The sequence below is a fragment of the Camelus bactrianus genome, chromosome X (genome assembly GCF_048773025.1).
Source record: "Camelus bactrianus isolate YW-2024 breed Bactrian camel chromosome X, ASM4877302v1, whole genome shotgun sequence".
Classification (NCBI taxonomy): domain Eukaryota; kingdom Metazoa; phylum Chordata; class Mammalia; order Artiodactyla; family Camelidae; genus Camelus; species Camelus bactrianus.
In genome coordinates this window covers 79,717,869-79,741,033 of record NC_133575.1, presented here as the reverse complement: position 1 = coordinate 79,741,033, position 23,165 = coordinate 79,717,869, and the positions used below count along the sequence as shown (strand labels likewise).

Here is a 23,165-nt window from a genome sequence, read left to right as displayed (position 1 = left end):
GTATTTGACACCAACTGAAATGCACACTTCTGTGAATCAGAGCCCCCTGAATATGTAACAGCCATGCAATTATTGTTTCCCTTTTACTATTCTCTGCGTTACACAAGTTAGTAGACAAATGCTAACCACACATGAATATCAATCAGGTGCCATAAAAGAGCAGCTGCAATGCCTCATAAATGCTTTAATCCTGTTACTAGTGAAATGGCCATGACTTTTCTTTCCTTCAGCTCCGAGTCATTTCAGATGGGAGAAATGGAAATTAATATTGCTCTTACCTTTGAAACCTGTGACTGCCAGTGGCGATTTTTATAGGAGAAAAATGCGAGGTCTATAAAATTTTATTTATATGGAGATAATGATGGAGGGGACTCTTTTTAGGACATTTCCTCAGCATCAAGTAAATTCGTAAGACCCTTTCCCTGATAAAAAGGAAACCAACTTGAAATAAAGATATTGAAGGCTTTGCCACCTCTTGGTGATGTATGACTAGAAGTGAGAGCTCTTTCCGAGAGCTTGCCAGGGAGATCATTAAACAGGGAGGAGAGCATTCTAATTGGGGGGGAAAAAAAGCAAATCTCAGTGCTCTCCAACTTCACTCGTATGTGTATTTTGTAAAGAGCTCTGTTTCCTGTGCTGGTTTGGGATTAATGAAGTACAGTTTAATTAAATAATTGGTCAATACAGAAAAGGCTGCGCAATGAATGCCTCAGCTGAATAATTGGACGGGGCATCGCCAAACTTACCCTTCATGGGGAAACAAAATGATTAGAACTTCCCATTGATTCTGTAAACAGATTAGAAAAGAAAATCAAGCCCCAGACCTGGGGTCTTTGGGAATTTATCTGCTCCCAAGTCCGATAGGTAGGTAGGTAGGTAGCAGCAGCTTGCCCTCACTGCAAGTCTGCCTGGGTACCAAGCCAAGGGTGAGGGGAACACAACTGCTCAGCTGTAGGAAGATCCTGGGGCTGGGGGAAGAATGTGCCTGGGGAGATTGCTCAGACTTTTTAGAAACCTAAAGTTCAGGAGCTTGTCTTTCCATGTATTAAGCAGAGGTGTCTTGTTCTCAGCCTCTACAGAGCCTCTTCCTCACATGCATTCATTCTGAGACTTGCGAGATGATCTGCACTTGCTGCTTGAATTGGGCTCCCTTTTTGTATTCAGACAATTAGCTTTGTCGAATGAGAATACAGGCACCGTCTTTCCCTCGTAAAGATCAGCTTGTATTATTTATTAACCCTATTGTTTTGCTGATTATTGCTCAGAAATTGAATTTCCAAACAATAAGGTGAATCATTATGTGCGAAGTAATAAATGACTTTGAGAACCTGGCTATGTATTTAAATGTATTTTTTTTGACAAGTCTCTTAATGCTTGGTCTTTGGTGCACGTTACTGGGTCTGTGTCAGTGTTAATTAAATTGAGCTCTTTATGTTCCAGTTGCAGCACAGCTGCTTATAGGTACACCTGAATGGAGAAGGATGCTGAATGCACTAACCTTTAAATTCCTTTGCAGTAATTGTTTAACCATCACTTGTCTCCTCGGCTGTTTTATAAAAGGACAAAACAGCAAGTGTCTGCATTGCATCTCGGTTTCTCCCATTAGCGAGGAGCAAGACAAAAAGGCAGAGGAGAAAGTGAGCCTAAGGGGAAAGAGGTAAAAAGGCATTTCCCCTCATTCAAATGGGTTTGGCTATCTGATTTCTCGAGGAGAGGCGGGGGTGGGGTGGGGAGGAGAAGGGAGCAGGGCTAGGGCAGGGGGAAGGAGGGTGTGGAGGAGAGGAGCTGAGGATTTGGCAAAGGACGGGGTCTGGTCTACTCCAGCTCAAAAACTGATCAGGTCAATCACAGAGGAACCTGACCGAGGGTGTTCACCACATGGCAATTGCCTGGAGGAACTGCAAAGGGGCTTACTTTTTTTTATTTCCTTCTATCTCCTCTTCCGTTAAGTTAGGACTTGCTTCTTATTTCACCCAGGAGTTCCTTTGGGTTCCAGGGAAGCTCCAGATTTGAGCATTTTCATGCTTTCTCTCCCATAGGCTCAACTTTCCTCATCCCCACACCCTTGTTAAATGGCCACTCACAATGAGAAATTCCAAATCCAAAGTATAGAAACTTTTTTTGGGTGGGGGGAGTGGGAGGTTACTATGTTTATTATAAAAACTTTATGGCCCTCAGCTTGTTTTCGCATGTGAAAAGAACAGGGAGAAACCCGATGATGTAATGCACCAGAATAAGAAGCTGGAGCGGAGATGGGGTGCAACCCTCTGGGGTGCTTAATGTTGATTAATCAATCGCTGCATGGTTTGGGAGGGCGTTAGCGATACATGCTGCCTTTTCTATCACATAGAATCGCTGAGTACTCCTATGGGCATCAAAAGAAATCAAGCAAGAAGAAAAAAATCAGTAAGAATGACATCCGCCTGGTACCCCGGGATGTGGAGGAGACAGACAAGATGAACGTTGTCAGTTGCTCCTCCCTGACCTCGTCCCTCAACTATTTCGACTACCACCAGCAGACCCTGCCTCTGGGCTGCCGCCGCTCTGAGAGCACTTTCCTGAATGTGGAGAACCAGAATACCCGCAATACCAGCGCCAACCACATCTATCATCACTCTTTCAACAGCCAGGGCCCCCAGCAGCCAGACCTGATCATCAACGGTGTGCCTCTGCCCGAGGTGAGTGCAGCTAAGCAGCTCTGTTAGGTCCTCCCAGACCTTTTTCCCCCCATGCTGCTTGCTGGACCCCATAGGCCTCTATGGTGCCACATTCTGTGGCAGGGGTGGGGAGAACTTCTCTGCCTAAGCCCATTTCCATGATCAGGGTTTGCTACCAGTAGTTCTTGGGGCAAGGGGTAAACCAACATACTGGGCCTTCGTAGGGTGGATGTTGGGAGTGGGAGCTCAAGGTCTGAGCCTTTGGCATACCTGTGTGGTATTCTGGCCTAAGACGGATTTGCTTCACCTGTTGCCAATATGACATGCTTGCCAGCCAGTGGTACCCATACTCCAGTTAAAGTGGCTGAGTAAGAATCAACAAGTAGTCTTAAAGATGGATGAACCCTAGAAGGCTCCAGGGCCAATTTCCTAGTGTGACAGTGATTCAGCCTCCTTAAGCCCCCTGTTTGCTTTTTCTTTGGTCATATACGTGCTTTGCTGAGAATATGGATGGGCTGGTTAAAGGGAAGCAAGGAAAAAAAAAAGCCACTTTGCCATTTCTTAGTAGTTCTTATGGGGACATTTGACAAATGAGGAGGTTGAAACTGTCACTATGAAAATTTCAGGAATCAGCTATGCTTTTGAGTTAGCTCTGTTTCTCTTCACTGAGAATGAATGTTTTCAAGTGGAAGCATCTTTTTTTTACACATTATGTGGCCCGATGTTTGCTGGCTATTGAAATATTTCAGGGTAGTAGGGTGATAACATAGATGATGGTGGGTTGGTGGCTGGGTGGAAATAATAGTGCTTAAGTTAATTTCAGTTTTCCTTGAATTACTTAAGTCCCTCTTTGGTTGGAAATTTGATGCTCTGGGAGGCATGTGCCCTCTTTCAGGCCACTAATGAAAGGAATACTGCATACTTGCAGAGCACTTCACAACCATTGTCTCCTTTGATCCTTATAGTGAGGTATCTTGATAGATTGCCCTTCCATAGATGATGAAATGGAGGTCCAGAGATACTAAAGGAATTGTTCACAGACTCACAGAGTGGGGACATCCGGAGCGTACTAGACTACAGGACTCTAACTCTGGCCAGTACTGCTTCAGTGACACCTTCCTGCCTGAGAAATAATTCACCTGACATACCGGGGCTAGAATGCATATAAAATGGCCTCATAGAATTTGTATCAGTTTCATAGGGCAAAGGGTTTTAGGACCACTTTCATTGACTGCTCCTCCTAGTTCCTGAAAAATATGTCTCATCAGAATTAATGGGACCAAAAAGCAGAGCTTTTAATGAGAAACTGATGATCTTGCAGCAAGAGAAACACTTCATATTGTCGATCTATAAATCTATAAATAAGGATTTATTGAAAATCCAGTATTATTTGAGGCTGGCTCAGTTATAATGATGAATGTTAGTGAATACTACTAGGAACTAGACCATAGCCTTTTTGGAGGACTACTTGTGGACCGCCAAGAGTTCAGCAATGGAGAGGGAGAGGTAGTGCTATTAGTGGAATCAGATAGACCATGATTTTGAATCTGGGGGATGCATCTTGCTATGGAATCCCTCTGAGACTCTGTTTCCTCATCTACAAAATGGGTACATCTATCAAGCAATGTTGATCCAAGGAATAATATGACACTATGTAATGTAAGGGGTCTGACCCATAGGTGCCCCCTGAACTGTAGATCTCTTCACGAGACAATAATTGAAGAATCACTGTTGCAATGGCCTGCACACCTGAGTGTGACTCCCTAGGCACTTGTAACCAAAGAGGAATTTAAGCTGGTTCTGTATAAACAAGACTTAGAAAGTGGTGTGGTTACAGAATTCATATTGGAATTTTAAACAATGGAGGTAAAAGAGACCAAGGTTGTGGGTTCAGGTGGCAACTGCTGTTGCTTGTGGAGGTGGACAAAAGAATTGAATCCTGAGGGCTTGGTGATTATTTATGCAATGAATTCAAGGCACTGGAGCCCTGGTGTCTATGAGATGCTTGGAGCGGGGAGGAGATATATGAATATGTCTGCATGGTTTACCTAAGATCTTGGTGTTCTTTCTGAGTTTCTCAAAATGGGCAGAATGAAACAAATTATTGCTTCAGTTATTTACAAAAGCCATTGAAAGTCTGAATACTCATCCTATCTCTGACTCACAAAGTTGGATGCTCTCTTTATTTTAACAAAATCACACAGATCTAGTGTCTAGAGTCAGGGCTGAGACAGCATGTATTAGAAACAATGAGGTTAAGTGTGTTATTTCTAATACACAATCCTGGAGAATTCAACTAATAAACCCATTCAGGAAGGGGAGAGACCCACTTACAATAGAGCACAAATCAGGCCATTTAACCTGCATCTGTCACAGAGTCCTGCATGGGGAAAATGACACTTCTCCTTTTCTTCCCATACCAGAGGTCCTTGAACGTGGTCTAGGTAGAATACTTACGTACAGTGAAATATGTCAAAGAGCATGAATGATCGATTTATACATTCACCTAGTATTTGTTGAGTGTCTGTTCTTTGTAAGATTCTGCTCTAAGCTCTGGTGTTAGAGAAGTGAAAAAGATGTTCTCTGATCTCAAGGAATGCACATTCTAATGGAGGAGCTAAGCAAACAGGTGCTTTGCATTATGGAGTGATAAATGCTACTATCAGGTACAATGGCATAGTCTCCATTATTAGGATAGTAATATCCTAATACATTTCCTCCGTTTTCTTTATATTTTCCTGATTAATTAATCCATCCAAGAAATCAACATATATTAAGCAATTATAGCACAGAGTAATAAGTGCTACATCTGATAAATACAAGATTCTGTGGAAATTTCTGTATTAAATCTTATTATGTCATGTACACCTTTCTCTATATTATTTCGCACCAAAGCATACTTTTATTTGTTCATTAATTCAACCCAGGAGCATTTATTGCACAGTTAGAACACGCCAGACATGTTACACCTTGCCGAGGATACAAAAATGAAACACTTGATCCTTGACCCCAGGAAGCTTACAGGGAGACAGACAAGTAAACAGGTCATTTCAATTCAGGCTGACATCTCTTTCCTGAGCAAATGTTACATTCTTACTCTCCAGACTGGGATGGAAGGTCACTCACTATACATTAGGTTCCTCTGCTGGGCTACCTTGTGACAAACTCACTCCTTTCCTTAGCTGCAGAGTCAGTTACAAGGCTTACTGACAGATGCATTATAGAGGAGCCAGAATTGCTTCCCCAGAATTGCTTCCCTCACAGAACCCCGTCAACAATTTGAAGTTTACAACCATGCCCTTAGATCCAATCAGTAAGCATTGTTTGAGTGTCCATTATGTGCTCAGCTGTATGGCAGGTACCACGGGGATCCCAAATAAATGTAAGATGTAACATCTGCCATCAGAGTTCATAGTCTAGTTGGGGAGTTTAGATCACCCAGGTGATTTCCCTGTGAGCAACACAAAGGAGTTTCCAAGCACGGGTCATTTTGTAGCCTCCTTTGTCTTTCCCTGGAAGCCTTGCCATCATTTTATATGTAGATTGACTGTTTGAGCTCTCTCGAGGTTTGGTGCTGATTTGAGGATAACTTTTGTATCAGTGTGCAGACCTAGCCACAGCTGAACATGGTTGGTTCTAGAAACCAAAGGGAACATAACTTTAAATGCAGGTAGGCAGGTAAAGGGCGTGGAGCACTAGTCTAGAGAACTGGAACTCAGCCTTTAGAATTACAGAGACCATCTTGCCTGAAAGTGTATATCATCATTTACCCATCTTCTCATGTTGGTCAGGAAATCAGCTATGTGGATTTTGTGGTTTTGTACACAAATTTGAGGAGGGAACGTGGAGGATGCTTTGCTGTTTACAGAAGACTTTTGTAGAATTAGTGATGTCAGGTATCTCTTAAATATTTTAAATGGAAGGATGAGATTTGTATTCCTTGGCATCTTGGTTTATTTAGTTTACAGACTTAGTGTATGTGTAAGTAAATGTGTATGTATGTGAGTGTGTGTGTGTGTGTGTGTTAGGGTGTGTGTATGGGTGTATGGGGTGAAGGGAGAGTGAAGAGAGGGGAAAGGAGCTTAAAAAAGAAATATAGAACTGAGAAGAGAGAAAGATGGTAGTTTTGTCAGTTTGCTAAGATTTTTCTAAAATTATTCTAGTTTCTATAGAGGCTCCTCAGTATGGCAAATAATTTTCTTCCAATCTTATGGAATGGAGGCATGCCTACTGGGTGCCTCTGGATGCTGGAAACTGTTACTCCTTGTCCTTCAGCATCCCTGCGTTACCCTTTTTGTCACCCAGGCCGTGGTCATTGTTGGGAGGAGGAAAATGCAACTCATTTCTTCTGCTGGTAATGAAAACTTGGGTAGGACCTCTTCCTCCTCCTGCATTCAGGAGGGGTGAAATGGCCAAAGATCCAGTCTCTTTGGTGAGGTGTATTTTAATTTTAGTTTTTTAGTATTGAATGTTTTGGAGCTGACAACTCTAAGAGAGCTCCCAGAATTCTCATTGTAGGTACGTAGGGATTTAGATTTAGAGTTCAAACTCAGTCTTGAGTTCTCCCTTTTTATTTTTCCTCCTTTTGCTGGCAAACAGTAGCATCTTTGATATGAGACATCCTCAGGGTATGTGCGTGCTCTGCTAGGGTGGCTCACAGAGCAGTTTCATAAGTAGCAATGGGAGAGTTTGCAGGACGAGGATGTGTGTGGCCGATCAGATTGAATGCTTCCAATTATCCTACCGAAAGTCTCAATGCATTTTATCTTAGTGCAGATAATGAAACTGAAACATCAGTTAGGCTTTGAAGAAAAGTAAGAAAGAAATAGCTCAGCATGCTTTGGTCCCTAAAAAGAGTTTTAAAGTTAGGGATTTGTAGTTATTTGAGTGAAACTCTGAGCTAAGGAGCTGGAAAAGCAGCCACAAACCTATCAGATGTCAGATTCAGAAGTCACTAGAAAATTAATCGGTACGATGAGGCTGGTTTGGACAGCAAGATAATGACACAAATCACCACCTCCAATTAAAACAAACCAACAAACCCTTCAGTGAGCATTTTTTTATTTTACTTTCCTTGTTATGACAGGGTCTTAGAACTATCTAAGTCTTATCCCTAAGGGTCAAAAGTACCCCTCAGGCTGCAGAAGGAAGCAGTGGAAAACAGTGTAGCCTGCATCTTTTCAAGGCTAACGCCAGTTTTCTTAAAAAAAAAAAAAAAAAGGCTCCACTTTTACTGAGAGAAACTCTAGGGCCACCTGTTGCCTACACTGCATCTTATTGGCCCGTTTCACACCTAGCCGAGGCAGTGCGTTTCCCAGCGGGGATCCACTTGCAAGATGTGTTCCAGAATAAACTGTTCCTCTGTCGTCTCCATGCAACTGCTGCAGAACTGAGTTAGTTTACATTAGTATTTGCTAATTTATTATTATCATTCCTTATTGGCAATTAACTGGTTACGTTAGAGATCACCGCTCTCCCCATACACCTTCACTAAAGTTGAGCTCAGCCAGAGCGCTTGCTAATGATCCCAAGATTTTTCTCCCTAGGCGACTGGAGGTAAGACATTTTCCATGGAGGGCTCTGAGGCTTTGGAATTCCTCTTATCAGAGGACCACTCGTTTTGGGTCCCAGTAGCCCCACCTGGGTTTTCCCTGGCTGTCAGTCGGATTTATAAGGTGGGAGGAGCTGCAGACCTCTCCCTCCCTAACCTTGCCGTAGTCTTTGCTGTGCCTTTGGTATACTGTGCCCCGGAGGCTGAAGCTAAGAGATTGGGGGATGGCTTGTGAGGAGTTGGAACACTGAAAAAGGATGAAATCACCTCCTGGCAGAGCTGGAGTCTTTCAGTTGTGGCGCTGCAGTGGATCTGAGGCGTCTGCTTGGAGTTTGAGATGTTGACCCCTCTGCATGTGTATCTCAGCTTCCAGGGCTTGGGGGAGGCCAAGCTTGGCTGGCTTGAGCATCTCAGACGTGGGTGAATGAAGGCATTCGTACAAGAGGCCTGTGTGTGAGAGGTGGGAGGCTGGCTCTGGAGCGGCCATTTTCCCCCACTGAGAGGAGGCTTGATTTCTTGATGTGTGACTGGCTGGCCTTTAATGTGAGCCTCATTTACTTCGAACAATTGAGAGGCTTGAAGTGAAAGTCCCAGAGGATCAGTTGTTTATAGAGGGAAATGCTCTTCAAGTTACATTTCCCCTTCGGCTGTTGTGTAGTTACGAGCGGTTTTGTGTGGGCTGTGCAGGGAAGGTCACTCTGCATCTAGTGGGTGTACTCAGGCTGCTCACGCCTCCTCACGTCCCCCAGGGAACCAGGGCAGCAGCCCGGAGCTGCAGAATAGCTCTGTCAGCCCCGGGAACTTGGGCTCCCATGTGGAAACCTCATTTGCTATCATTCAGCATTATTCAGTATTTTGCTTAAAAATACTGGCTAGGACCACACAGCTCCACAGCACTCCTGGAGGAGATGTCAGAAAGGACCAGTATTTCTACTCTATAATCATGAAAAAATGGGGTTGAGGGCAGGCAAATGACTCGCTGAGGCACGCATCATTTGGGACCAGACTGGACTCCATTTTGCTTGATGGCAGTTCCTCTGTTACAGCTTCAAAGTGTTTTCTGTCACAGAACAGACAACCTGATTAGGTTCCACAGGAGGACCTGTGGCTATACCTTTGGCCAGTAGTCGTGGTCCTGAAAAGTTGTGCAGCGAGTGTTTCCTTTGTAAATTAAACCCCATGTTAACCACAGCGATGGCACTCCATATAGAAACCCTGTGGTGGATTATTTCATAAAGGAAACAGCCCTGGCGTAACATGAGTAATCAACTCCTTACCGATTTCCTTTGTATGGCTGGATTTTTCACGTATTTTGTTTGCTTAAAGTGCAACTCCTCACACTGGCAAGATTTACAAAACCTTTGAAAGGTGGACTAATTCATTATTCCCTTGACTTCTCACAGTTTAGCCTTTCTGGTTGAATCACACTTAATTAAAAAATGTAATTATGTAATATTTAAAATACACGGAGTCCAGAGAAGACATAATATCGCCCAGATTTAACAAATGTTAACATTTCGTATTTGCTCCAGATGTAAAAAAAAAAAAAAGTAAAAGCTTACAGCTGCCCTCTTCCCATCCTATTCCTCTCCCTCCATTCTTTGTAAGTCTGTAGCTGGAAGAACAGAAAACCATAGGAGTGCTTTGGTGCTTTTTGTCTTAGCCTCTTGCGTTCACTTCGGAAAGCAGATGACTCTCACTTTGCCACCCCAGGTCTTGAAAGCTCCCCAAGTCAATACGGGTTTGCTGGGTTGAGTAGTGCCTGGCAGTTACTTTGGAAAATGAAAGGGCTCTCTTAGACTTCCTTTAAATCCCGTCTTTTGGGGAGGGAGACAATTACTTTTTGGAAAGAAGAGAAATGAGGGTGAGAGTTAGATTGACAGACAGACAGGTGTTAGGGGCAGCTATCTTGAGTTTTGAGCAGACCATTTGGGATGAAGCAGGCAAGAAGTGGCTGTGAAGCCTGCCTTCTCCTTGAGCTCAGTGTTCATGGACAAGCATCAGGGCTTCTTCATGTCAGATGCTTAAACACTGCCTTGATGTGCATAGTCTTTGGATGCTCCATTAAGTCTCTGAGTGCCAGGGTGGCCAGTTTTCAGCTTCTCCCACCGGGCCCCATCTGGCCACTGTTCTGTGGCAAGCTGCTCTCCCTCACTGCCACCAGCACTGGTCTTGGCAGTCTCTGCTTTCTGGATTATTTTTGCTCCTAAATCTGATTTCCAGAGCATGAAGGGCACCTCGTCTCTGATTGTGTAGTTTGCTCTTCTGAACAAAATGGATTCCCTGTATAAGTTGGCAGGAAGGTAAGTTCAATCCAAAGGCTAGACTTTCCCTGTAGAGATGTGTGTGTGTGGGTGGCGGGGAGAGGGAGAGGGAGATGGGGGGAGAGAGAGAAAACATTATCTGTTTCCCTCATTCACTTATTCTGCCTCTGAGGTGAGGGAGCCTTTGTGAGCTGGCCTGATTGTACACGTATCTGTGAGCTTAGGTTCTCAGAGCCTTCTCCTCACCCCTTGACACTCTGCTGGTTGCCTCCCTGAGGAAATGCTTATAAGCCTAGTCACAGCAGGGTGTGATCCCCCCAAATGTGAGGCCAGGGCACTCCAATTTGATATAGCTCAGAGACGATATCCTGGTGACTATTTTTAATTGAGAACTGAGTAGGCAGCCGCCAAATAGTCATTGCCGTGCAGACAACCTAGCTTAAGAAAACCTTATAGGGAATTGCAATTCCTTGGAAATAATTCTCTGAGGTTCAGTTTCTCTTTTTGTCTTTCTTGGGCATAATTCTGTTTAAAGTCCTCCTCTTCCTCTTTAATTCACTTGGCTCAAGGAAATCTGGTTTGGGCTGCCTGTGTGTACAGGTACTTTGCTATAAAACCATATCTTTTCTAAGTGAGATGTATGACTAGGGAGACTGGATCAGACTGCACTCATATGGATTGACTTAACCTTTAAGCAACTTTTTTTTTTTTTTAATAACTAAACATGCCTGTAATCTAGCATTCATATTTGAAACTTGACATGCTGGAGGGATGCGGGGCTCTGGAAATGTAGGAACAAGCAGAGATGTTGAACAGCTTGTTGGAAGACTGATTTCCTCCTCTGTGCTGCCAGGCACAGAGGCCATGGTGAGGACACAGGCATGCTGCACTCAGAAGACTGGCATTGACTCTGATCTTGCCGTATTGGTCATTTCTTTAATTAGTGCATTTCCATTTTTGCAAGTATAGACTTTCGAGTGATGGAGTATGCTAATGGCAACATTTATTCCTAAGAGCTTAGGGGAGAGAACATGATGGCATTAGTATTAAATAATGGCTTTTTCATAGTGAGATTTTGCCTGATTTTTTAATTGCAAAACAATTTGTGATAGTTATGCTTCTTTAGAAACAAATCTCCAGTGCTATATATGAAACACCAATTTTCTGTGTGGCTTGTGAGCTTGCTAATGGGATGTGTGTCCTTGTACCTCTAGGTCACTCGTTCTAATTTTGCCTCTACTTGTAATTCTTTAGAAAAAGAAAAAGGCGTGTGCTTTGTTGCAGTAAGAAATACAATAAGGAAATTCCTGAAATGGAAAGAAAGTTAAAATGCTTTTGCGCAAACTCTACATTGTGTAGTGGCCTGATAAGAGCAAAATTTTATAAAACTGGTAAGCCATACCTACCATGGCACTGAGTGTTGTTGGAATGGCATCGAGGGCTCAGTCTTTGCACATCTGATCATCTGGTGCCCTCAAGAAGCCATCATGGAAGGTGGAGAAAAAAATCTGGAACTGCAAAGGTTTGTGGCTGTGCATGGTGTCATATTTGGAGACATGGGATCAAAAACATGTGTGACACTCGCAGTACCTTCCTTTCCTCACCCTGTGAGCCTACTGAACTCCATTGGGACGGTTATCTCTAATGTCTGTATCACCCTGAATCCCTGTATTCCCAAAGATAATGGTCTAGAAATCTATGATTCTGGAATGGTGAGGGGAGGTCACTTGCAAAACAGACAAAACAGAATTAAAAACTTCATAAAAGAGGAGCTTTAGTTTATTGAAATCTATTATTACAAACGAAACCAGACTCCAAGACACTGAGAATTCTGAAAAATCCAAACAGATGTCTAACAGCACCAATCCAGGAACAATTACGTGAGACCAGCTCAGGGGATCTCATAGTTCTCTTGCAGCTCTGAGTGTGATTCTGTGAATTCTGCAGCATTAGTTTGAAGGGCCTCATGTAGCTGACCGCGTTAAAGTTTTGGTCCGCGGGATGATGATGGCTGCTCTGTATGTGGTATTGAGAGTAAGGGACTCAGTTATGACAGATGACACAAATAGGTACAGCCTTTTAGTTTTTACATGAGGGTGAGATATTCTGTGTCTAATGTGAATGGTATGTACATCAAAACTCGGTAGCCTCCCTATTCAAATGGGTTTTCTTATCCAATGTGAGTTCTGTCATAAAGGCAGCAAGGAGTACACTAACCTTTCTTCAGTGGGTCTGTTACTTGTTCTAGGGATGAGAAAGAGATGCACTTCTCTGGCCTGGCAAACTAGACCTTTCAGAAGAACACAAATTCACTTAAGTATAACTTATGTTGATTATCACGCTACCTAAAAATTCACTGCGCTGTAAGTCACCAAGACCTCCTTTTTAAGTTAGGTATTCTTGAGAACTGTTTTGTATATCATGATAAATTATCTAACCTTTCATACTGTCGAAGGCCAACATTATGGAAATAAGCAGCTTTTTATTCCATTCTAAGGTCAGTCTAACCAAATTATGCGACTTCTAATGCAATTGCTTGAAGCTTCCACTTTGAAAGTTTTCTCATTTTAATACCTTGCAACAGAGATAAATATTTTAAAGCTACTGTTCATGTTCAACAATATATTTCCACTGATTGTCCTTCTTTCTGCGGCATTTGTTGGCATGAGAGGCAGTTCACCATGGCTTTGCTCATTTTGCTGTTTGCTGTAGATAATCAGCAAAGAGCAGGGATGCAATAAAAACATGTATTTTTGTTGCTGTTGTTCTTTTTAATTTCAGGCCATAGGAGGCTAACTGAGCCCTACAGAATCAATATATACGGGGCACTTGGGGTTTTGCTTGAGAGCCAAAAATGAGGTAGATTTTCTTTTAAAGCAGATTTGATTTCAGAATTATTAAACTCAATGCATGTTGGATGCTGGCGGATTGCATTCAGCAGGATTTGGGGCACTATCTGTAACAAAGCAATCTATTTCTTTCAGGGAGTAAACTGCTGTTTCAGGGGAAGGAGAGGTCAGTTAGGGAGCTTTTGGGAAGCTCTGTTTTACTTTTAAGCCCCCTAAAGAATATTTTTCAGGGGCTCCTTGAAGGCAGGACCAATTGTGTGCAATTCCTTTTGTTCAGTGTCAGGTGTGATTACGTTTTGTTACTGATGAGTTTATACAATTTTTACTGTGGTTATTGTGCCCTGATCTTAAAGGGTGTTTATTCTAGGTAAAGCCTGGTCCTGTACATTGATTGCTTCCAGACTTCAGTGAATGGACTTACTGTTTAGCTAGTTAGACTCCTTTCAAAAAATATTTTGACTTTAAAATATTCACCCATTCATCCATCCACCAAATATTTGTAGATCATCCTTTATTGACCAGCTCTGTACTCAGTCCTGAGGGATAGAGAGGAAGTATAAGCAGTGCTTACCCTCATAGCTTATATTGTCATTGAGGAGACAAGATGAGAAGTTAAACATATACAAAAAAAATCAATGGGAAAAGTAAGGATTATTCACTAAGTGGTGACATGTAATTTTTAAACAATTGAAAAAAATGTTTTTATTTCTCACTATATGACAAAATAAATTCCATATGGATTAAAGACTGAAAATTTTGAGATGAAAATTTTTATTATTTGAAATAAAATTATTAAAAGAAAATATAAATAAATATCCATCTAATTTTGAAATTGGAAAGGACTTTAGAAGCATACAAGTGATGGAAATGAACACAAAGAAAAATACCAGCAGCTCGTGCTGTGTAAAATTGAGAAATGTCTATGTTCCAAAATGTCAAAAGCTAAATAAAAAAAAAACCATAAGCCAGGAAAATATTTTTAATTTCTATAGTAGACAAATAACCTATATTTATTAGTTCTACAAATATTTATAGAATTCTTACTGTGTGCTAGTCACTATTCAAAGTGCTGGGGATGCAACAGTGAAAAAAACAAAGTCCCTATCTCCACTGAGTTTATATTTTTATGGACACAAACAATAAACAAATAAATATATAATCTATTAGGTGGTGATACGGAAAAAAATAAGGAAGGATAAAGGGCACATGTTTTGCCAGGAATGAGGGTTCTCTAGGGAGGTGAGGAAGACATTTTGGATAAGGGTACATTTAAGCAATGCCCTTAAAATATAAAGAGCTCTTACAAATCAATAAGACAAATAGTGCAATTTAAAAATTATGCAAAGGATGCAAATAGGTAATTCATAAAGGAACTGTACAAGTGACTAGTAGATATAAAAATATTTCAGTCTTGGTAACCAAATAATAACAATGAAATGCTCATTATTAACTTTAATTATGAACACCATATGTACTTATTAGAAAGTCAAGCATTACAAGAGTGTATAAAATAGAAGTCTCCACAACTCTTTTCTCACCAATCTGTTACCTCAGGGGAACCACAGACAATAATTTGATGTGCAAGATGTCATTTTTTACTTATCAAATTAGGAAATATTAAAAAAATATACTCAGCTTTGGCAAGGGTGTGGTTGCATATGGAGTATAATTGATAGGATTGAAATTAATATAATCTTTCTTGGGGTATATTTGTCAATGCACATTAAAAGCCCTAAAATATCTAGTATTCCTTCTTCTGGAAGTTATTCTGAGGAAATAATTTTAGATTTGCTTAGAAATTCATGTTCAAGGGTGTTAATCTCAGTATAATTTATAGAAATAAAATATTGAAAATGTCCTAAATATCATCAATATGTGAATGACTAAATATATTTGGTACCTACATTGCTAGAATACTATGAAGTCGTTAAAATAATATTTTGAGGAATATTTAGCAAATGCTCTTGTTATAACCTACACTAATTGAAAAAAATCAGTAAGCAAAACAGCGTGTATAGATTGATTTCAATTGTTTAAAAATATATACACATAGCAAAAAAGTTGGAATGTAAATTACCAAAGCATTAATAGTTATCTCAGTTTCAGGAAATCAGGTAATTTTTACTTTTTAAATATACTTTTCTAATTTCCCAAATTTTCTACATTGAACGTGTATTATTTTTGAGATCAGAAAGTTAAAAAAGTTAACTACTATACTACACAGTAAATATTAAGGAACAAAGAGATGACATAAACAGGATTGTAAATTATTTTCATTTTTCAATCAGATCATACTTTCTAAATTTTTCTTCCTATTTTCCTTTTTTTGGAAGTCTCTCTGAGATAATAACAGGTATGGAGGTTCACATTTAAAAATAACCCTTTTCTTTACAGTTTACCTTTTAAGTGTGAGAAAAAATGTTATGAAAAATACGTTTTTCCTTCTTCATTCTTCTTGCCCATATGTATACTCTTGCACAAGTAAATTTATTTCACCAGTGTTAGACATCTGGTTCACAAATTTTATTTTTAGAATGAGCAATTTTAAAATAGTAACATTTAGCTTTAATCTATAGAGATTTTTAATACCATAAAAATGATATAGGCTTTTTCTAAGGGCCAATTTTGGTAAAATGTATTTTTTCAGTGCTCTTTTCAGGACCAAATAGCCAAGTTGATGGAGAATCTTTTTAATATTCCTCAATATTTGATTTCCTGCTTGGACTTCTTGGCTCTGAGGTATAGGGCAGCCCCGACACTTTAGAACAATAAAAAGGAGAGAGTTAATGAGTTGGTGATCATTGAGATACTCAAAATCTCAAACTCAGCCTTGACTAAATGCATTTTTTTTTTTTTTGCCAAAAAAATGGAATGTGTTTGATTCTGTTTAAGAAAGGCACATTTACTTGATTGCCTCCCCATCTATTAGCCTAACTTTAAACAGCATAAATACAACAAAGCCCAGCATCCACTGGGACACTTTTTAAATAATGGCTGGATGAACTTCTCACGTACTAAGTACTGCACTTAAATGTAAAGTGACTATTTGGCGGCCCTGTGTAGATATCAGGACTATTTAGATATTGTAAAGAAAATTCTCACTACAAACAAACAAACAGATGCTTCACCCCCACCCCCACCCCACAGCTAATAGATGAGAATGTCATCTGTACAATATCATCCTGATTGTAGATGAAGTGTTTGCCTGCTACAGGAAAACATCTGCGGCCTAATTCTGTAGTCTGTCCCTTGGATAAATGGAGACTATGAACCTCAGTAGGACTGTATTTCTTATATGTGTAATCATTTAACTAGATGAGTTTCGATTTGAATTATATGTTTTTCATGTTATAACATGGAGTATTTGATAGAAATAAATAGCAATTTCTTTTTTGTGAGTGTAGACACAGGAAGAAGGGACTAAAAATTAAGGAAAATTAAAGGAAACACCATCACTTTCTTCCCAGCACCCCCCTTTTCTATTTTAGCTCTTTAATATAAAAGTCCTCATTTAAAGAAATATTGAGAATGCTTGAAACTGGATTTTGAAGCGACTTAGGAAAAGATTCACATTTTCCCCTTCATATGGCTTAAAGATGAGATTGTTTGGATTAGAAAGGAATTTCCAGGAAATTGAAATATTTAATTAATTTTAAGCCAGGATTTGAAAGACATTAATGTGATAAAGCAGAGTCTTCTAGCTGAAAAAATAAAATGCAATACTATGTAAATTCATATCACCACTAACGTGAGTCTAAAACTCCAGAAAGGGAAAAGAAGACTGAAAGGAAGGAATTTTGTTTACGGAATTCTGATCCAATTGCATTTGCCTGTCAGTAGGGGTTTGGTCGTGACTCTGAAGAAGGCAGTACTAAACACATGCAGCTGCCTAGTATGTGTGTGAAGGTCTGATTGTGAACTTGTTTATGGGCCTTGGATAGGTCTGAAGACCTTGAAGTTCTCCCTACCCTCCACTCTCCACCGGCTGTAGTTGCCAAGGACCCGAGAAGAGAATTGATTAGACTGTGTGACTGAGAAGTTCTTGTTGACCAGTGCCATTATGAGGGAAATTGAGCCACCTAGGGAGATAGAGACACGCAAAAGCCCCCTGCAACAAATGGTAATCTCATGGGTTAGTATCTTGGACGACACATCTGTTAATGTCTTGAGTGAATATAGTATACTATCTGGCTTTCACTTGACAATTATGAAGAAACCTGTTGCTCTCTGAAGGAAAAGTAGGCTGGGTCTAGTGTCTTATTTTATTATTCACTACAAAATCAATTCATTTTCATTGTAAAAACAATGGAAAAGAACAGAAATACTTAAGGAAGTTGGAAAATCATCCATAATTTCACCAGTTAGGGGAAACCACCGTGAACTTTCTGTTGCATGCCAGATACAAAATAAATGCTCAATAAACGTTACCGGATTAGTGAAAAAAAAAACTTCCATATTTTTACTGCTTTAAAACTGGAATCACTTTAGTTGAGATCATTCTGATTCTTTTCCCATCTTTATGTTATATCATGAATTTTTTTCTCTATCATTGGAAAACATTTATAAGCAAGATATTTTCCTAGTGGTTGAATTGTATTTTGTTCTATAGATGGGATTTATTTTACTAAAACAAGTTTTAATGTTGTTTTTTTAAGTTATTTAAATTTTGTCATATTATAAATAATACTATGTTAGTTATCCTTATATATCCTTACATGGGGATCTCACTGTGATCTCTGATTGTGTCATTAGAATAAATTCCCTAGAAGTGATATTGTTTTATGTGAAGGCTTATGTATTTTTAAGACTTCTGATGTATATTACCCACAGAAAAGTACCAATGTACAGACCTAACAGTGTGTTAGAGCCCATTTCACTGTACTCACAAAGCATTATTATAATTTTAAATAATATCATCAGTCTGATGAAGGCACAGGGAAACAGGCAGTCTCATACATTGCTATTGGGCGTATAAATTGGTACCAGTCCCATGGAGGACAATTTGACAATGATCTTCAAAATTGTAAATGCATATACCCTTTGACTCAGCAAGTATGTTTTTAGGATATCTTATGGGTATCTTGACCATGTGTAAAATTACTTAAATACAAGGTTATTCATTGATGCATTATTTGATATAACAAAAATTAAAACAATATGTATGTCAAGCAATATAACCTTTTAAAAAATGAATGTTTTCTATATTGATATGGAAAGATTTCTAAATATACTGTTAACTAAACAAAAGGAAGATTCAGGAAAATATGTGGGCATACTACCATTTGTGTGAAAAACGAGAGAAAAATAAAATATAAATTTTATTGTTTTATATGTGCATGAAATTGTGTAGAATGATAAATAGGAAATTAATTAGAATGGGTACAATTGACACAACATTGTCAAATGACTATAACTCAATAAAAATGTAAAAAAAATAAATTATGAAAGATTTCATACATTCTAAAAAACAAAATTAGAATGGGTACCTGTTGGGAAAATGGCAAATGAGAGGCTAGGGCACAGGGATTGGAGGGAGAATTAGTTCTGTAGATGAAAATGGGTATCTAATTTTAGTTTAAATTTGTATTTCTGTGATTTTTTGGAAAAAAAACTCCCTTGTTTCATTTGTTGAAAAGACTTTTTTGTCAGTGCATAGTACGACTTTTAATTCTGTTTATGCTTATTTTTAATTTACAGGGTCTTGGAATCGCTGTATAGAATATATATCAGTCTTTTAGTCTATGATTTCTTTTGTTGCTTTTAAGCTATGAAACTCTCCCAACCCCGAGATTATATATCTGCACATACATGTATGTATCATCCCTTGGTATCTGTGGGAGATTGTTTCTGTGGATGCTCAAGTCCCTTATATAAAATGTTGTAGTATTTGCATATAACCTACACATCCTCCCATATACTTTTAAGTCATCTCTAGATTACTTACAATACCTAATACAAGAAAATTCTACATAAATAGTTGCCAGCATGTGGCAAATTCAAGGTTTGCTTTTTTTGGACTTTTTGGAAGTTTTTTTGCAAATATTTTTGATCTGTGGTGGGTCAAATCTGCATATATATATATCACATTTTTTCCAGGATTCTTATGAATTCATTTTTTCATTACATCTTCAATTCATGGGGAATTTATTGTGGCATATGGTTGGAGATGACTATAAAAATATTTTTCTAGATGGGTAGTTGGTTCACTTTGTATCATTTATTGTTTATTTCTCCTCCTTCCCCACTGCTTTTTTGGTGCTTCGTAAAAGTATCATATATTAAGTTTTTATATAGACTAGGAACTTTCCTGAGTTATCCATTTTTTTCCCACTGATCTGTTTGTCTACTCTTGTACCAATACCGCACTGATTGAATTACTGATACTTTATAATAAATTTTAATAGATGGTAGTGTTTGTTTCTCCTTAGTCTTTGTCTTTTCAAAAAACTTTTAGTTTTTCTGTATTCTTTCAGATAAATCTTGGAATCACATTGTTTCTCCCCCCCCCTTTTTAAAATGGAAGTATAGTCAGTTTACAGTGTTGTGTCAATTTCTGATTTACAACATAATGTTTCAGTCATGCATATACATACATATACTCATCATGCTAAGTTTCAAAATGATTATGTTGGGATTTTGATTGAAAATGTGCAAAACTGATAAATTTAGGAAGAATTAACATGCGTTTAATGTTTAGTATCTTTTTCTGGGAACACGGTTATCTTTATATTTACTCACGTTTCATTCTAACATCATCATTAAATTTACCTAGTTCTCCTTACATTTCTTGTGCACCTTATTTCCAGCTATTTGATAGTTTTGCTGTTATTTTGAGTGGGCTCTTTTTCCATTGCATTTTCTTACTGGATAAAGCTGATGGAGTATATAGGAGAGCTCTTGACATTTGCAGTTGTATTTTGCAGCTAGCGGTTTTTGTTTTCTTAGACATGGTTTTCACATGGATGGCTGGGAGACGAAAAAGGCAGGAGTTGGACTTACGCATCTGGGCATAGAATAGGCAGGACAGTGTGGTAAGACCTTGCATTTTGGATACAGACTATTAGAATTCTAATGCTGCAAGTCTTTAGCCAGTGACTTTAAGGGAAGTTACTCTCTGAGCCTCAGCTTCCTCATCTGAAAATGAAAATAATACTACCTGCCTCATAGATTCTTGTGAGGATTTGATGTGAGTCTTCAAGTACCTGGCACATACTAAGCCTTTCGTAAATATTAAATAGCTATTATTGTTATCATCATCTCTTTATGCCTAAGAAGACATCCAATTTGTACCTCTCAATCTGGAAGGGAGCGATCAGATTCTCATTTCCCCTAACAATGTACTGTAGAGGGCAACACGATCCAAATTTGAAATTAAGGAAGATTCCCATTCGCCTCTATTTAATTATTGCAAATAAATTCCACTTTTTTTTTTTTTTTTTTTTGCTTTTAGTTAGAAGTCTCTTTTACATGACAATATTCATTTTTTTCATTAGTGGCTCCTTCAAGGTTTCTCATTGCTCTTGGCTGCGATACTCACCTCTGGTTCAGCTGTGAAGTTGGTGGAGATCCTACATGAATCAGGGTTGGCTAGATGTGCTGGTAGGAGAGCAAAGAGCCCTTCTCTGATGTTATCCCCTTGTATTTTCTTTCCAGAGTGAGTGGATATCAATTTAGGCCTTAATCTGGCATTTTTCAACCTTTCTCCTGCGTGACTCTGTGCTGGGCATCTCCATTAGCTAGGAAGCTCTGGAGATGGCAATTTCATGGACCACTGGCTTGGGGTTGTGACCTGCACTTCAATAAATACTGCCCCAAGCCTTTCTTCTCCTGTGACCTGCTGCTTCCGCAGACCTGGGCTCTCTTTCAGGGCCACTGCTTTTTCTTCTTTCTTTCATGCAAGTGACTTACAAATGAATTTTAAATAGCTGGTTCATGGCGAGGAACTTCTGGGCTCACGTTCCCAGGACTGTGCTCTGTCCCAGACATGCCTTTCTTCCACCCAGGAAACCAGTTCTGGTCTCTCTCATCAGGGGATATTTTATACTCTTTTCTCAATTCGGGGGATGGAATATAGTGGCCTAAGACAGGAGCTCCAATTCCACTTTGGCCACTTGGGGACTAATTTATACTTTGAGGGGTTTTAGGGAAATATCAGGAAGCTGGGTGGGGGGAGTGGTGCAAAGGGAGAACAAAGCTCGATTCTCCATTCTAATATTTAATGTGAACAAAATGTGTGAACCCTGGCAAACATGGTTTTACTGTAAGTGAATATATTTAACCTGAGTGGAGAGTGTGAACCATGGTGAACATGGTCTCACTGTAGGTGAACTGTTGGTGCCAACAAAACAAATGAGTAGCTGGGTGCCACTATTTCCTAATCAGGTCGTATGTAGGACTGATCCACCAGTTTGCTTTTTTAATTGGCTAGATATTGTTCCCCATAATCAGCAGTTGAGTACTAATCACTTTCTGTTCATTTAAGTATAGGCTGATCTTTCTCCCCCCCTTCTTTCTAGCTTATAAAGTTGTAATCCATGCAGGTACAATTAAAATCAGAGCCACACACAGCTCAGGGTTTCCTTTGAATTTGTAGTGGCTTCGGTACGTAAGGAGGGTTGTTGCTTTGCTATAAACCACAGACCCAGAGTAAACCTCAGCTGTGCTGTAGCTATTTTGGACGACAAGTTTCTAGTTGCTTGTGTGTAATTGCCCATATTACATCATCCTAACCATTGTGAAATGTGCAAAAGACAAGGCTTATCTAATGATTCATGTCAGGTGGACAGTTCCCTTTAACGTAATTTTAGAAGCGGTTCCCAGCCCCAAACAGATTCTCCTCCTCTGCTCTTGCTTTCTTGTTCAGGCAAAAGGTAATTTAGTGATTGATAACAATGTAGCAGAGAGAAGTGTATCATATACATTGTGCTCCATAACCCTGACAGTCTACCTAAAGCATTCTATGAGATGTAGTTTCTCTCAGTGCAAGTAAAGAACCAAGGGGAGAAAAATTCCCTCCACATCAAATCAAGCAGGCATTAACCCCAAATGAAATTTAATTTCCCTATCGCTGAGTAGCAGAGGAACAAAAATCTACTTTCAATGACCGCAGAAGCTTGAATACAAATCACTCACTGGTTTTACCGGAGTTTCAGATTGTCAGATTATGCTGTCTTTTGTGATGCTAGATGTATGCTGTACAGAAGACTATAAAATGCCTCTGTGGGTGGCTGGCATTAACCCATCTTTAAGTCAGGTATGTGAAATTCCACGAAGCTAAGACCTTCTGGCATTTTCTTACCAATGTTAAACATTTGTAGACTGGGCAATAGGTCATGTTTACTCATCTATTAGTAGGAAGGGGAGTTTTAAAATAATATTTACCTTTGGCCCTGGACTTTATATATTGCATACAGAGTATAGTTTGGTAAAAGGCCTGATAAATAATATTTTGAAGTGGAAAAAAAAGATTTCTTAGAACGTAAAGGTCAGAAATAGATCAAATAATTTTGGGCCTTTTTATTGCTGAATAATGGACTTTGTAAATACCGTATGTATGTGACTATTCGATTAAATGAGAATACGTAGAGTTCAATATTAATTGGTTCAGCATCAGCTGACGGCCTGTTTACAGGATACAATGAAATTATGTTATCAATATAATATTTTATTGATTCCTTGGTTTACAAAATTAAATAAACATAGCATAAGCACTTGGAGTGGGAAATTGTAGCAGGGAACAGGATTTTGATTTGGAATTTGAAAACAGAATTAAAGGTGATTGAAGCAGAAAGCAGTCTGTGGCATAAGATTTCTGCCAGCATTTTGCGATGTAACTAAGTATATC

General features: G+C 39.3%; 1 protein-coding gene across 4 annotated transcripts in view; it reads left to right on the top strand.

Annotated features, from left to right (window-relative positions):
- PCDH19 (protocadherin 19) overlaps nt 1-23,165 on the top strand; it is a 101,151-nt gene that overhangs the window by 5,261 nt on the left and 72,725 nt on the right. For 2 of the 4 annotated variants that reach the window (XM_074358895.1, XM_074358892.1), the window contains exons 2-3: nt 1,517-1,657; nt 2,351-2,678. In XM_074358895.1, coding sequence (XP_074214996.1) covers nt 1,517-1,657; nt 2,351-2,678 — 469 coding nt within the window. The remainder of the gene's footprint in view (nt 1-1,516; nt 1,658-2,350; nt 2,679-23,165) is intronic. The other 2 variants (XM_074358894.1, XM_074358893.1) reach the window with 1 other exon arrangement.